Source organism: Haematobia irritans, chromosome 3, assembly GCF_050003625.1.
Source record: "Haematobia irritans isolate KBUSLIRL chromosome 3, ASM5000362v1, whole genome shotgun sequence".
Classification (NCBI taxonomy): domain Eukaryota; kingdom Metazoa; phylum Arthropoda; class Insecta; order Diptera; family Muscidae; genus Haematobia; species Haematobia irritans.
Window position 1 is genome coordinate 85,533,486 of NC_134399.1, and position 13,177 is coordinate 85,546,662.

The window sequence follows — 13,177 nt, forward strand, 5'->3', positions numbered from 1 at the left end:
ATATTAACTTTGTCATTCCGTTTGTAACACATCGAAATATTGCTATAAGACCCCATAAAGCATATATATATATTCTGGGTCGTGGTGAAATTCTGAGCCGATCTAAGCCTGTCCGTCCGTCCGTCTATTGAAATCACGCTAACTTCCGCACGAAACAACGTATCGACTTTGAAACTTGGCACAAGTAGTTGTTATTGATGTAGGTCAGATGGTATAGCAAATGGGCCATATCGGTCCACTTTTACGTACGGACCCCCAGATTTGGCTTGCGGAGCCTCAAAGAGAAGCAAATTTCATCCGATCCGGGTGAAATTTGGAACGTGATGTTAGTATGTGGTATCTAACAAACACGCAAGAAGTGGTCCATATCGGTCCATAATTATATATAGCTCCCATATAAACCGTTCTCCAGATTTGACATCCGCTCCGGAGGTCTATATACTAACCATATAGGGACCATATACTAACAACCATGCAAAAATTGGTCCACATCGGTTCATAATTATATATAGCCCCCATATAAACCGTTCTCCAGATTTGACCTCTGGAGCTTCTTGGAGCAGCAAAATTCATCCGATCCGGTTCAAATTTGGAACGTGGTGTTGGTATATGGCCCCTAACAACCATACCAAAATTGGTCCATATCGGTCTATATTTAGGTTAGGTTAAAGTGGCAGCCCGACTAAGTTTCAGACTCACTTAGACTATTCAGTCCATTGTTATATATACCCGATCCCCAATCATATCGGTTCATAATCATGGTTGCCACTCGAGCCAAAAATAATCTACCAAAATTTTATTTCTATAGAAAATTTTGCCAAAATTTTATTTCTATAGAAAATTCTGGTAAAATTGTATTTCTATAGAAAATTTTGTTAATCTTTCATTTCTATGGAAAATTTTGTCAAAAATTTATTTCTATAGAAAATTTTGTCAAAATTTTATTTCTATAGAAAATTTTGTCAAAATTTTCTAAAAATTTTATTTCTATAGAAAATTTTGTCAAAATAAATTATATACGTATTTAATCGGTCTTTTTATACCCTTCACCATAGGATGGGCGTATATTAACTTTGTCATTCCGTTTGTAACACATCGAACTAACGTAGATATATTGGTCCATAATTATATATAGCCCCCATATAAACCGTTCCCTAGATTTGATCTCCGGAGCCTCTTGGAGGAGCAAAATTCATCAGATCCGGTTGAAATTTGCAACGTGGTGTTAGTATAAGGCCGCTAATAACCATGCCAAAATTGGTCCATATCGGTCTATAGTTATATATAGCCGATCCCCAATCACACAAAAATTGGTCCATATCGGTTCGTAATCATGGTTGCCACTCGAGCCAAAAATAATCTACCAAAATTTTAGTTTTATAGAAAACATTGTCAAAATGTTATTTCTATAGAAAATTTTATCAACATTTTATTTCTATAGAAAATGTTGTCAAAATTTTATTTCTATAAAAAATGTTGTCAAAATTTTATTTCTATAAAAAATTTTTTTCCAAATTTTATTTCTATAGACAATTTTGTCAAAATTTTATTTCTATAGAAAATGTTGTCAAAATTTTATTTTGTCAAAATTTTATTTCTATAGAAACTTTAAACTTAATTATATACGTATTTAATCGGCCTTTTTTAGTTTAATATATACTACGTATGGACTATGTGGTATATATTACGGTGTTAGGAAGTTTTAAGATACCTTGCCATCGGCTTCAGTAGAAGTTTCTACGCAATCCATGGTGGAGGGTACATAAGCTTGGGCCTGGCCGAACTTACGGCCGTATATACTTGTTTAATTTCAAATATGCCAAGTATGGACTTATTACTTACAATTTAGAAGACGGTGTTAGGAGGTTTTCAGATACCTTGCCTTCGGCAAGCGTTATCGCAACCCAAGTAATTCGATTATGGATGGCAGTGTTTAGAAGAAGTTTCTACGTAATCCATGCTGGAGGCTAGCCGAACTTACGGCCGTATATACCTGTTAAAATTTTATTAGCTAAAGAAAATATGAATTTTTTAGCCGTATGTAAACTTGTGTGAGACTGTGTATATGTTTTTCTGATTTAGGCAAAAATGGTCAATTTCCTTGTAAAATCGCCACTGCTAAGTCGAAAACATGTAAAAGTGACTGCAATTTTCCTTTACTTCTAATACATGTTGCTAAATCGTAAATAGAGTTATGCGAAGTTGCCTAAAAATTGCTTAAGATTTAAATGTTTCCCATATTTATACCTGTAGCCGACTGAAAGTTTGAGTCTATAGATTTTTTATAAGTCTAACAAATTTTGTCCAGATCTGGTTAGATTCTAATATATCTATATATAGATGATGATTTTCGTAATAAGCTGAAAATCAAATACAAAAATAATTGAAATCACAATTTTTGTGTTTGATTCAAGTATTTACTTTTTTCTGTGTATGGGAACATTAACCTTTATATATAGTACCCAACATATTTGATATGATATCGAACATATGGATCTTCAAGATGGTTCAGGGTTTAATATAGTCGGCCCCGCCCGACTTTAGCCTTTCCTTACTTGTATCTCGATTGTTTCCATAATTAGAAAAATTAAATGCGCATCCGAATATCGTAACATACACTCAAAAAAAGTGAACCCTATATTTCACTAAAGCCGATATAATTCTATTTAAGTTCACGGAGGTATTACGCTTTAGGAAAGTTTTCATGACTTTAATAATTTTTTGCCTACGTTAGTTAAATTAACTAAATTAACTTATACTCAAAGGAAGCATAAAGATAAACTAAATTCGTATCTTCCACAAAATAGTTGAGAATTTCTTAAAATTTGTATAATTTACCAATAACGCGCCCACCTTCAACTTCGTATAACACTAAAGATATTTTTCCAATTTTGAACTCCAATTTTCACCTTCAAACTTGGAAATTTTCTTTAACCAGTGAAAAAAAATGAATTATGCCAAATAAATTTTCTTGAATTTGTCGATAATTATTTACTTATTTTTGTGAAATCGGCGTGACATGTGCATTTCTAATACAATTTACTTAAAATTTTCTAAAATTAAACTATTTTTTCTAAAATCAACTAAAATTTTCTTTCCTGGTGGGTTCACTGTTTTTTCAGTGTAGGGAACAATTAACGAAGTATTTGCTATAATTTTTTTTTCATTTTCTCATGTAGCACTCTTTCGTGAAAAGGCCCCTGATATGATCGCCTTAAATTTCAAATTTCATTGTAGTATCAATGTCATGCTTGAATGAATTGCAGGGGTGTGACGGTTGTATTTTTGTACTTTAATAATAATGTCCTTTTGCATATCTTCTGTGTATGTGTGTGATGCTAAAACCAGAGCATTGGTATTGAATCAAAGTGTGTGTGTATGCGTGTGAATGTATGTGTTTGATGCTTTGTGGTTGTTTAATGCTGCTCATTATAAACAATTTTTGCATAATGAATGTTGTCATTGAGAAATTTACTCATTGTACAGCCAATGTGGTTGCCTGGCTGTTTGCCAGTATGTGAGTACAGGCTACTCTGATTCATAAGGATTATTAAAGAACAACCACCGCCATCACAGGGAAGTGATTAAAACGAGATGTGAAAGGGTGCTATTGCCATGAAATTCACATGACTGTTGTTGTTGTTGTTTTTTTTTAATTTTTACTTACATAAATGAAGGAAGGGAACGTCGTCGCATTGAATCACAGTAACAGGAATCATGTTTCACAAACACACCAACACACACACACATGTAATAGAACGACAAAGGATTAAAGAGTAAGTTATGAAATATGAACGCATTGCTAGCAATGCAAGTATTTAAAATCTTTATTTTCCTCATAAGGAAGCCACTTAGAAAAACCATAGGTTTTCAATAAATCCAGAAGGTATTCCAAGTGAATACGCAATGTACTTAAAATCACAAAAATTAATATTGCAAGACATTCTGCCCCATACATGGCCTCTTGAAAATGCCATATTGGCTCTTTAATTTATATACAAAGATACATTGAAAAGGATGTGGACAGAATAAGTGGTAAGGGTAATTTACTTAGCATGTCCCTGATGATGTTTCTCTAGACAATTCTCGTCGCAGGCAACCATTTATGACGTTTTATATTTTCATAATTAGTATTGTTGGCGCCATCTAGTGGTATCCAATAATAAATACTCAAAACTTCATTGCACTGAACTTCAAATTTCATAGCAATTAGAACTCATATATATCATAAAAAAAACAACGATTCGCCCTCTCAAGTTTCAAGCAACGATAGTACTGAGTTTCCTGTCACAACCTTTTGCATCGTAGAGAAAAGCAGAACAGCCATTGAATTATTCAAAAAAAAAAAGGAAACAAAAACCTAAATATAGTTTACGTTAAACCATACAATAAAAAGCAATTTATTATACAATCAGCACAAAATCCTTCGCGTATTATTTCGGGGAAAATAATAGAAGTGCGTAAGCCGCTAAAGAAAGCGCCAGAGGAACACCCTGACCCATATTGCATCACTCTTGCTGCGACTACCACTCCTAACCAGTCTTGTCGGGCAGTGGTCACTTCACCAGCTTTGTCAGACAGTGGTCAGTTAACCACCAGTGTGGACAAGTTCCCCATAATATCACAATTCGGAACGGTTGGGTCCCTCGTGTGCATTGACTTAGCTCTGTCTCTAATTGTATCCAGCAGAGAACGAAGATTTCGCCAGGAAGCTGGTGAACTAACCACCTAGGGCACTTGGGCATTCCTGTACGGCGGACGATACTGGTCAAGACTCGCGAAGATACATTTGGTCCTTCTCCCCAGTAATTGAACCACGGATTGAGGTACGTAAGAAATATTTTATTGTGGGTTTGATATGCATGTGGCCCATATATAGTGTGTATAAGGCTGATGTGGAATAAAAGTGAGGTTAGCCGAAATTTTTACATAACGTGTGGGTATATGTACAAACGCCATATTTGATCCGAGCTTACGGTACATTGTTGTTGGTGGTGTTCCTCGTGTATTGGCATATAATAGTGAGATAAAGGGACTGTTTCAAGATTTCATCAACGTAACAAATACAAATTTGCGGTGCTCCTCGTATGGTCCGAATACTGATATTGTTGGTTTGTTAAGAATTTATGCCGTCCTAGCCAAAATTGAGCAGTGCTAGTGAGTAGCGGTTGTTCTTTTTTTATGAGTTTGAGTTGTTGGTCCGTGTGCCGGCGTCTTACGCAAACGAAACTACCTGGACGAGGTTACGTCATTGTTGTAATTATTACAATTTGGAAAGTTCAGTTGGATATTCAAAAATAGATTCGAAGTAAATTTTTGGATATAAAATGTCGGTGGCGGATACATACAATGAAGTGGGTGAGGAATTGTCGCGCTATGAAAATCGATTGAAAGCGGAAAATTTTTCCGATTACTCGATGGAGGCTGTGGATTGTGAGAGAACTGAATTAGAAATATTGTGGGCAAAGTATAAATCGGCTTATGAGGAACATGCCTCAGCTTCTAAGGAAAAGAAAAAGATTCACCTTCTGCATAATCAATATCATAAAACATACATCAGATGCGTAAATATTATCGCTAAGGTCCGAAAGAATGTTCAAGAAAGTGATGCTCAGACAAATGTTGCTCAAAAGTCGTCAGAGCTTTCGATACATGTACCTCCTTGCGATACTGGAGTTTTTGCCGGTGACTACGCATCGTGGCCGACCTTTCGTGATTTATTCACTGCAATATTCATTAATAATTCGAAACTAACCGCTGTTGAAAAACTATTTTACCTATTTCAAAAAACGGAGGGCGAAGCTAGGGAAATTAATAGGAATGTGGCGTTGACCGCTGAGAATTTCGAAATAGCGTGGTCCAATCTGAGAAGACAGTACGAGAATAGGCGAATTTTAGTAAACAGTCAATTACGGTTGCTATTCAATATGGTACCATGTCAGCAGGATTCTTTTCAGGAAATAAAAAGGTTACAGCGAGATATTAGTAATTGTATGTCGGTTCTTAAGTTATCCCAGATAAATATCGAGTCTTGGGACCCGATATTTGTGTATTTATGTTCCGCGAAGTTGTCAAAGGACACGTTGAATCTTTGGGAGCAGTCAATACAGGATAAAACCGAACTGCCAAAATGGAGTGATTTGGATAGATTTTTGACAGGACGTTTTCACGCGTTAGAAAGTGTTTCAGATATTCTAGCACCTGCGGATCAATGGGGTGTCAAGGCACAACCGATAGTGCGAAGTAGTCATCAAACTATGTCAAAGGTAAAAAGATCTAAATCCCATCACTCCAAGAGCGACGTGGTACAATGCAAGCTGTGCAAAGAATCACATCTCATAAGCTCGTGCTATAAGTTTTTAAACATGGATCGTAAGAATAGAGCGTCTATTCTAAGAAAATTTAAATACTGCTTCAATTGTCTTAAGATTGGCCACATGTATGCCAATTGTCCCGGTCCAAATGGTTGTTCGAAATGTAATGGTAAACACCATACACTTTTACATAGAGAGGACGTTTGCAAAGGTCAGGGTCAGGAAGGGTCAGCAGGTCGTACTAACCCAGGTCTAGGTACTTCTACAAGAAATGATAATATACAGTCCACTAGTATGGCCAGTGATCTCGGTTCAGTACAGGTCCATCATATCCAGGGGTCAAGAAACGTAATGCTTGCAACTGCTTGGGTAAATATAGTTCATCTGGGTTCTATGTATGCAGTGCGAGCATTGATTGATCCATGCTCAGATGAAAGTTTTGTATCAGAAAAGATACAGACGTTATTAAAGCTACCAACAGTACCGATCTCAGCCGAAGTATCGGGATTGGGGGGAGGTCTGGTTAGTAGGTCCAATAAGATGGCACGTTTCCAAATCAGTCCCAGAGCGGGAAGGGGAAGTTCGCTACCGGTGGAGGCCTTGGTGGTCAAAGCAGTAACTGGTAGTATTCCTACTCATTCAGTGTGTCTTCCAAAAGGCATGGTGTTGCCAGAATTGGAGTATGCTGACCCAAGTTTTTACCAAAGTGGTAAAGTAGACTTACTTCTTGGCGGTGATTTGTATCCGATGATATTAATGAGTGGGGTGAAACATGGTATATTTGAATCCCTCGTGGCTCAGCAAACTATTTTTGGCTGGATAGTTACAGGACCCACCAATGGTCATGAACGATCGCGAATATCAGTAAATACATACTTCACGAAAGTTTCCTTGGATGAACAGCTGTCCCGATTTTGGGAGATCGAAGAGGTTTCTCGTAAACGTTTTTTATCCGAAGACGACAAGAAATGTGAGGAGATTTATTGCGCCAGCACAGTGCGACGCCCGGATGGTAGATATGCGGTGAATTTGCCTTTTAAATTGGAGCCATTCGAACTTCAGTCGAATCGGTATATAGCATTACAACAATTTTTACGGAATGAGAGGGGTTTGATGCGTGACCCAGAAAGAAAACAGTTGTATGACGACGTCCTTAGAGAGTACATAGAATTGGGTCACATGGTTAGGGCGAAGGAGCAAAGAGAGGGTCCACATTATTATCTGCCCCACCATGGGATCTTAAAGCCAGATAATACAACAACAAAACTGAGGGTCGTATTTAATGCGTCAAGTCGGTCGATGAATGGGAAAAGTTTAAACGATTTGTTGTATGTGGGCCCAATTTTACAGGCAGATTTAGTCATGTTGGTTTTGAAATGGAGATTTTTTCGTTTCGTGTTTGGTGCTGACATTTCGAAAATGTATAGGCAGATTTTAGTGAATCCAGACCACACTCGTTTTCAAAAAATACTATTTAGAGAATCAACAGAAGATCACGTAGGAGATTTCGAGTTAAAAACGGTGACCTTCGGTGTAACATGTGCGCCATATTTAGCAATGAGAACTTTGTTACGCTTGGCTGACGATGAAGAGGATAGATTTCCTATTGGTGCTCAATGTCTTCGTGAATGCCTTTATGTTGATGACGCGTTGGTTGGGGCTAATACGGTAGAAGAAGGACGGGTGGCGCAAAGACAGTTAATTGATATTTTGCAGTCTGCAGGGTTTGAACTGAGAAAGTGGACAGCAAATGATACTGGCCTTTTGGCAGACATACCTCCAGAACATTTGTTGAGTTCTTCGTTCCGTTGCCTTGATGATAAGAGCATAGTAAAAACACTTGGAGTGCGATGGAATGCGTCAGGGGACTATTTTTATTTCGTAACTGAGAAGATGTACATGAAAGACAAGTATACCAAAAGGGAGGTACTTGCTCTTATATCACGTCTGTTTGACCCTGCTGGGTGGCTCGCCCCCGTGATCGTGACCGCAAAAATTTTGATGCAGCAAATGTGGCTAGATAGAATTGATTGGGATGATGAGATTAAACCGACCACGTTACAAAGATGGAAAGGATTTCTATCAAGATACAATGAGATAGATTGTATTAAAATTCCCCGTTGGGTGGGATACTCTCCTGCATGTGATGTAGAGTATCATGGATTCTGTGACTCGTCAGAATCCGCGTATGCAGCAGCGGTGTACGTGCGAGTAGCTATTGAGGACCAAATATTTTCAAATCTGTTAGTGGCAAAGACGAAAGTTGCTCCAATAAAAAAGTTGTCCATTCCTAGATTAGAGTTATGTGGGGCGGTGTTGTTGGCAGAATTAGTGGAGGGTGTCATTTCACAGATGAAGATAACAGCAGCTTCTCGGTATTTGTGGTCAGATTCTACTATTGTATTAGCATGGCTCAAGAAGCCCCCATGTGTGTGGAAGACGTTTGTAGCAAATAGAGTTGCTCTTATTTTGGAAAAGGTGGGTAATATATCTTGGTCGCATGTGAGCACGGATTGTAATCCAGCCGATCTGGCCACGCGGGGGACCCATCCTTCGGACCTAAAACAGAATTCTCTGTGGTGGCATGGTCCAGATTGGCTTAGAAGTGAGAGATGTTTTTGGCCACAAACAAAAGATACATGGGAGACCACACAGGAATCAAGAAGGGTACAGGCTTACGTTGCCCGATCGGGACAGGATATTGATATATTGGAACGGTTTTCCACGCTTCCCAGAGCTATTAGGGTCCTCGCGTATGTGTTTAGATTTTTCAACAGAGTACGTGCGAGAAAGGATTCATCAGTAATGGCCGCTACGTCCAAGTTGACGGCACAGGAAGTGACTTTTGTTCGTTCACGTCTGTTTCTGCTTGCCCAACGTCGTTCCTTCCCAGATGAATATATGAAGCTTTCAAAGAAACAATTTGTTGCCTCCAACAGCCCACTACTCAGCCTAACACCTTTTTTAGATCAAAAGGGAATTATTCGCGCTAATGGGCGACTGGGTGCTACCACCAGTTTAACCTATAATGAACGACACCCTATTATTCTCTCTCATACCTGTAGACTAGCTAAGTTGTATGTGGACTTCATTCATAGACTTACACTGCACGGAGGACACCGATTGGTACTCAACACCATTCGTTTAGAGTGTTGGATTTTGAAGGCTAAAACCCTGATAAAGTCTCACATTCGGAATTGTAAGGAATGTGTTTTATACCGCAAACAGTGTCTGGGGCAGATTATGTCGGTGCTTCCCGACACTCGAATTACCTGCAATCGCCCTTTTACAAACACGGGGGTCGACTTTGCTGGCCCATTCGAACTAAAGAGCTTTGCTGGAAGGCGTTGTAAAATAACTAAGGGATACGTGTGCCTTTTTGTCTGCTTCTCGACCAAAGCTATTCACCTGGAGGCGGTCAGCGATTTGTCGACCCCTGCCTTTTTAGCTGCGTTTGTAAGATTCGTATCGCGTAGGGGGTGCCCCAATCGAATGTATTCTGATAACGGTAGGAATTTCGTGGGCGCCGCTCGTAAACTAAACTCCGAATTACAATTGCATGTGAAGGAGCTCAAAGACGAGGCGCTAAACAAATATGGGCACCAGCAACTATCGTGGCACTTCATTCCTCCCGGAGCACCTCACATGGGGGGCTTGTGGGAGGCAGGCGTTAAAAGCACAAAAATGCATCTTAAAAAAATTAGTGGTCAAACGAGATACACCTTCGAAGAATTTGCTACAGTATTGGCCGCTATCGAAGCGTGTCTCAACTCTCGTCCTCTTACTGCTTTGTCGTCAGATGCTGAAGATTTGTCCGCTCTAACTCCCGGTCATTTTCTGATTGGTGGTCCAATCTTAACCCCGGCTGAACCAGAAGAAACTTCTTCACCGGAAAGTTTAATCAACCGTTGGCGAAAAGTCAAAGCAACTCAAACTGAATTCTGCCGTCGATGGAAGAAAGAGTATCTCTTCGAGCTTAACAAACGAAATAAGTGGAAGGTACCCCAGGTCGATTTAACGGTGGGTGACCTCGTAGTTCTAAGACATGAGCCAGTGTGCCCAACTGAATGGAAGTTGGGACGGGTTATAAAAGTATATCCTGGTCCGGATGGACAAGTTCGGGTGGCCGAGGTCAAGACTCAGACTGGGATAGTAACTCGACCCATTCATAAGATGGTGCTACTACCTCGTGGCCCACAGCTATGACACTATATCTGCTGCAAAGTTTTCCACCTCTCTCCAACATTCATGGTCCAACTATTTTTGTCTTTTCAGCTTCTCATGGCTTCGTGTTTTTTCAATGAACGTTACGCATGTCCAATATGTGGCCGTTGGCATGCTATCCGGGATTGTACTAGATTCTTGGTTTTGGACCCTGGTCAACGTCGGGATAAAGCTTTAAGCAACAGTCTTTGTACTAGCTGTTTGGCACAGTCGCATGAAAGACGTGATTGTTCTTCCGAGACGAAATGTCAATTATGCTATCGTGGTCATAATTCACTGCTACATCCTATAGGTCCGAACAGCTGTTGGTTCTCAATGACCGCCAAGGCCAGAATATACCCAACTGGAAATGGGTGGCACCGACTGATTAGGGTAGTTGTTGATCCAAACCTGCCTCATTCGTGTATTTCACTTGACGGAGCTGAAGAATTAGGCTGCCGTATCATCAAGGGGTACACCAAAGTTACTTTACGACATCGTCTCTTTGACAGGGACCCAGTGGAACTGAAATGTGCGGTTGAAGATACCCAATACGAAAACACACCAGATGCTCCTTTAGACAGTTCTTGGGTCAAGTATCATCCTGTGGTGGGACGTGCTCATCTAGCTGACCCAGATTGGGACACTCCTAAGTCCTATCAGTTGATTGTAGGAGCTGACGCCATTCCGGTGGTCTTAAAAGGGGCAGCGATAGCTCCGCCTGGGAAATGTAGCATTCAATTTTCCGTTTTTGGTCCAATGTTTTTTGGAGAGGGTAAGAAACAACCCAGTGTAATATCTTTATCTATGAGAGGAAGCCATATAGAGAAGCCGACAGTAGCAAGACAAGGACTCCAATCTTAGTTTTAAAGGATAGGCATATTCCTGACCTATTTTCTTATATCTCATTTTTTTCTATGTCATTATATTTTTTTAATACTATTGGATTTAAGAATTGAATGAATTTGAATTGATATCTTATGGTTTATACATTGTATTTCACAACACTACATTTTATAAGCAAATGAAATATTATAATTTTTCCTCTTTTTTATACTACATTGCACAAGTGGTGCAAGGCCGGGAGTATGTTGGCGCCATCTAGTGGTATCCAATAATAAATACTCAAAACTTCATTGCACTGAACTTCAAATTTCATAGCAATTAGAACTCATATATATCATAAAAAAAACAACGATTCGCCCTCTCAAGTTTCAAGCAACGATAGTACTGAGTTTCCTGTCACAACCTTTTGCATCGTAGAGAAAAGCAGAACAGCCATTGAATTATTCAAAAAAAAAAAGGAAACAAAAACCTAAATATAGTTTACGTTAAACCATACAATAAAAAGCAATTTATTATACAATCAGCACAAAATCCTTCGCGTATTATTTCGGGGAAAATAATAGAAGTGCGTAAGCCGCTAAAGAAAGCGCCAGAGGAACACCCTGACCCATATTGCATCACTCTTGCTGCGACTACCACTCCTAACCAGTCTTGTCGGGCAGTGGTCACTTCACCAGCTTTGTCAGACAGTGGTCAGTTAACCACCAGTGTGGACAAGTTCCCCATAATATCACAATTCGGAACGGTTGGGTCCCTCGTGTGCATTGACTTAGCTCTGTCTCTAATTGTATCCAGCAGAGAACGAAGATTTCGCCAGGAAGCTGGTGAACTAACCACCTAGGGCACTTGGGCATTCCTGTACGGCGGACGATACTGGTCAAGACTCGCGAAGATACAAGTATCACAATTGAGCTATGCTGTTGTTGTTTCTGCACCCTTTTTTGCCCTCGTATTAAATGTCGCCGGTTTTGCCGCGGAATGGGATTTGTGCAAATGTCCCATTGAAAATGTCAAAAGCATGTCATTGGCTTGGGGTTGTTTTTTTAGGATTCAGTTTTATTGTTGAGCGAGAAAAAATATGGCGGTTTTTTTCTTTTGAGAGATCACTAGACATAACGACGGCAATTAGCTGTGGTTCCATCTTGAAGATATGAGGAGGGGGGTCCTATTTCTATTTTAAGGAGTTGAGATTTCAAAATTTTACCACAATTTAATTAGCTCCAAAAAATCATTTCGCTGCTTTCCAGTCAAATTTATAAAAGTATGGATGTCTAATATAACGAAAAGAGGGATTTCTAAGAGAAAATCATAAATGATTCTTAAGAGAGTATCATATGTCTTATGCGATAACTCAGGAGATCTTTAATAAAGAGTTGCGAAAATATATGACTACAACATACACCATACATTGAAAAAAAAAAAAATACTTACATGATATTAAAGATAACGCATCCTAAATTTTAGGATGCGAAACTTTCAAAATATTAAACAAATTTCTTTAAAATAATGAAGTTTTAATTAAAATAAAGTTTATAATCTTTGCTTCAACATTTTTTTTTTCATTAAATTTAGGACACAAATTTTATAAAGTCACGTGTCTTTGAACTAAGGCTAATTTTCCTTAAAGTAAAGAAACACATTTTTGATTGAATAAACTGAAATATTGAAACTTTAAGATAAAAACACTTCAAACATAGGCTAAGACTTTTTTTGAGGATTTAGCGTCTTCGGTTTTAAGATATTTTTTTTTTTTGAATTAAGAAAACATTTTTCACGTTGAAGTATCCGTTATAATTTGGATTTTTAAACTGGCA

General features: G+C 38.7%; 2 protein-coding genes across 2 annotated transcripts; both read left to right on the forward strand.

Moving 5' to 3' along the window:
* The first annotated feature begins 4,141 nt into the window (after positions 1–4,141).
* LOC142230170 (uncharacterized) lies at positions 4,142–11,894 on the forward strand. The gene is made up of 2 exons (XM_075300799.1): positions 4,142–4,826; positions 10,590–11,894. The coding sequence occupies exon 2, from the start codon at positions 10,596–10,598 to the stop codon at positions 11,379–11,381; it is 786 nt and encodes a 261-aa protein (XP_075156914.1). The 5' UTR covers positions 4,142–4,826; positions 10,590–10,595; the 3' UTR covers positions 11,382–11,894.
* Positions 5,328–10,520, forward strand: LOC142231024 (uncharacterized). The gene has a single exon (XM_075301642.1). The coding sequence runs from the start codon at positions 5,328–5,330 to the stop codon at positions 10,518–10,520; it is 5,193 nt and encodes a 1,730-aa protein (XP_075157757.1).
* Positions 11,895–13,177: the final 1,283 nt, after the last annotated feature.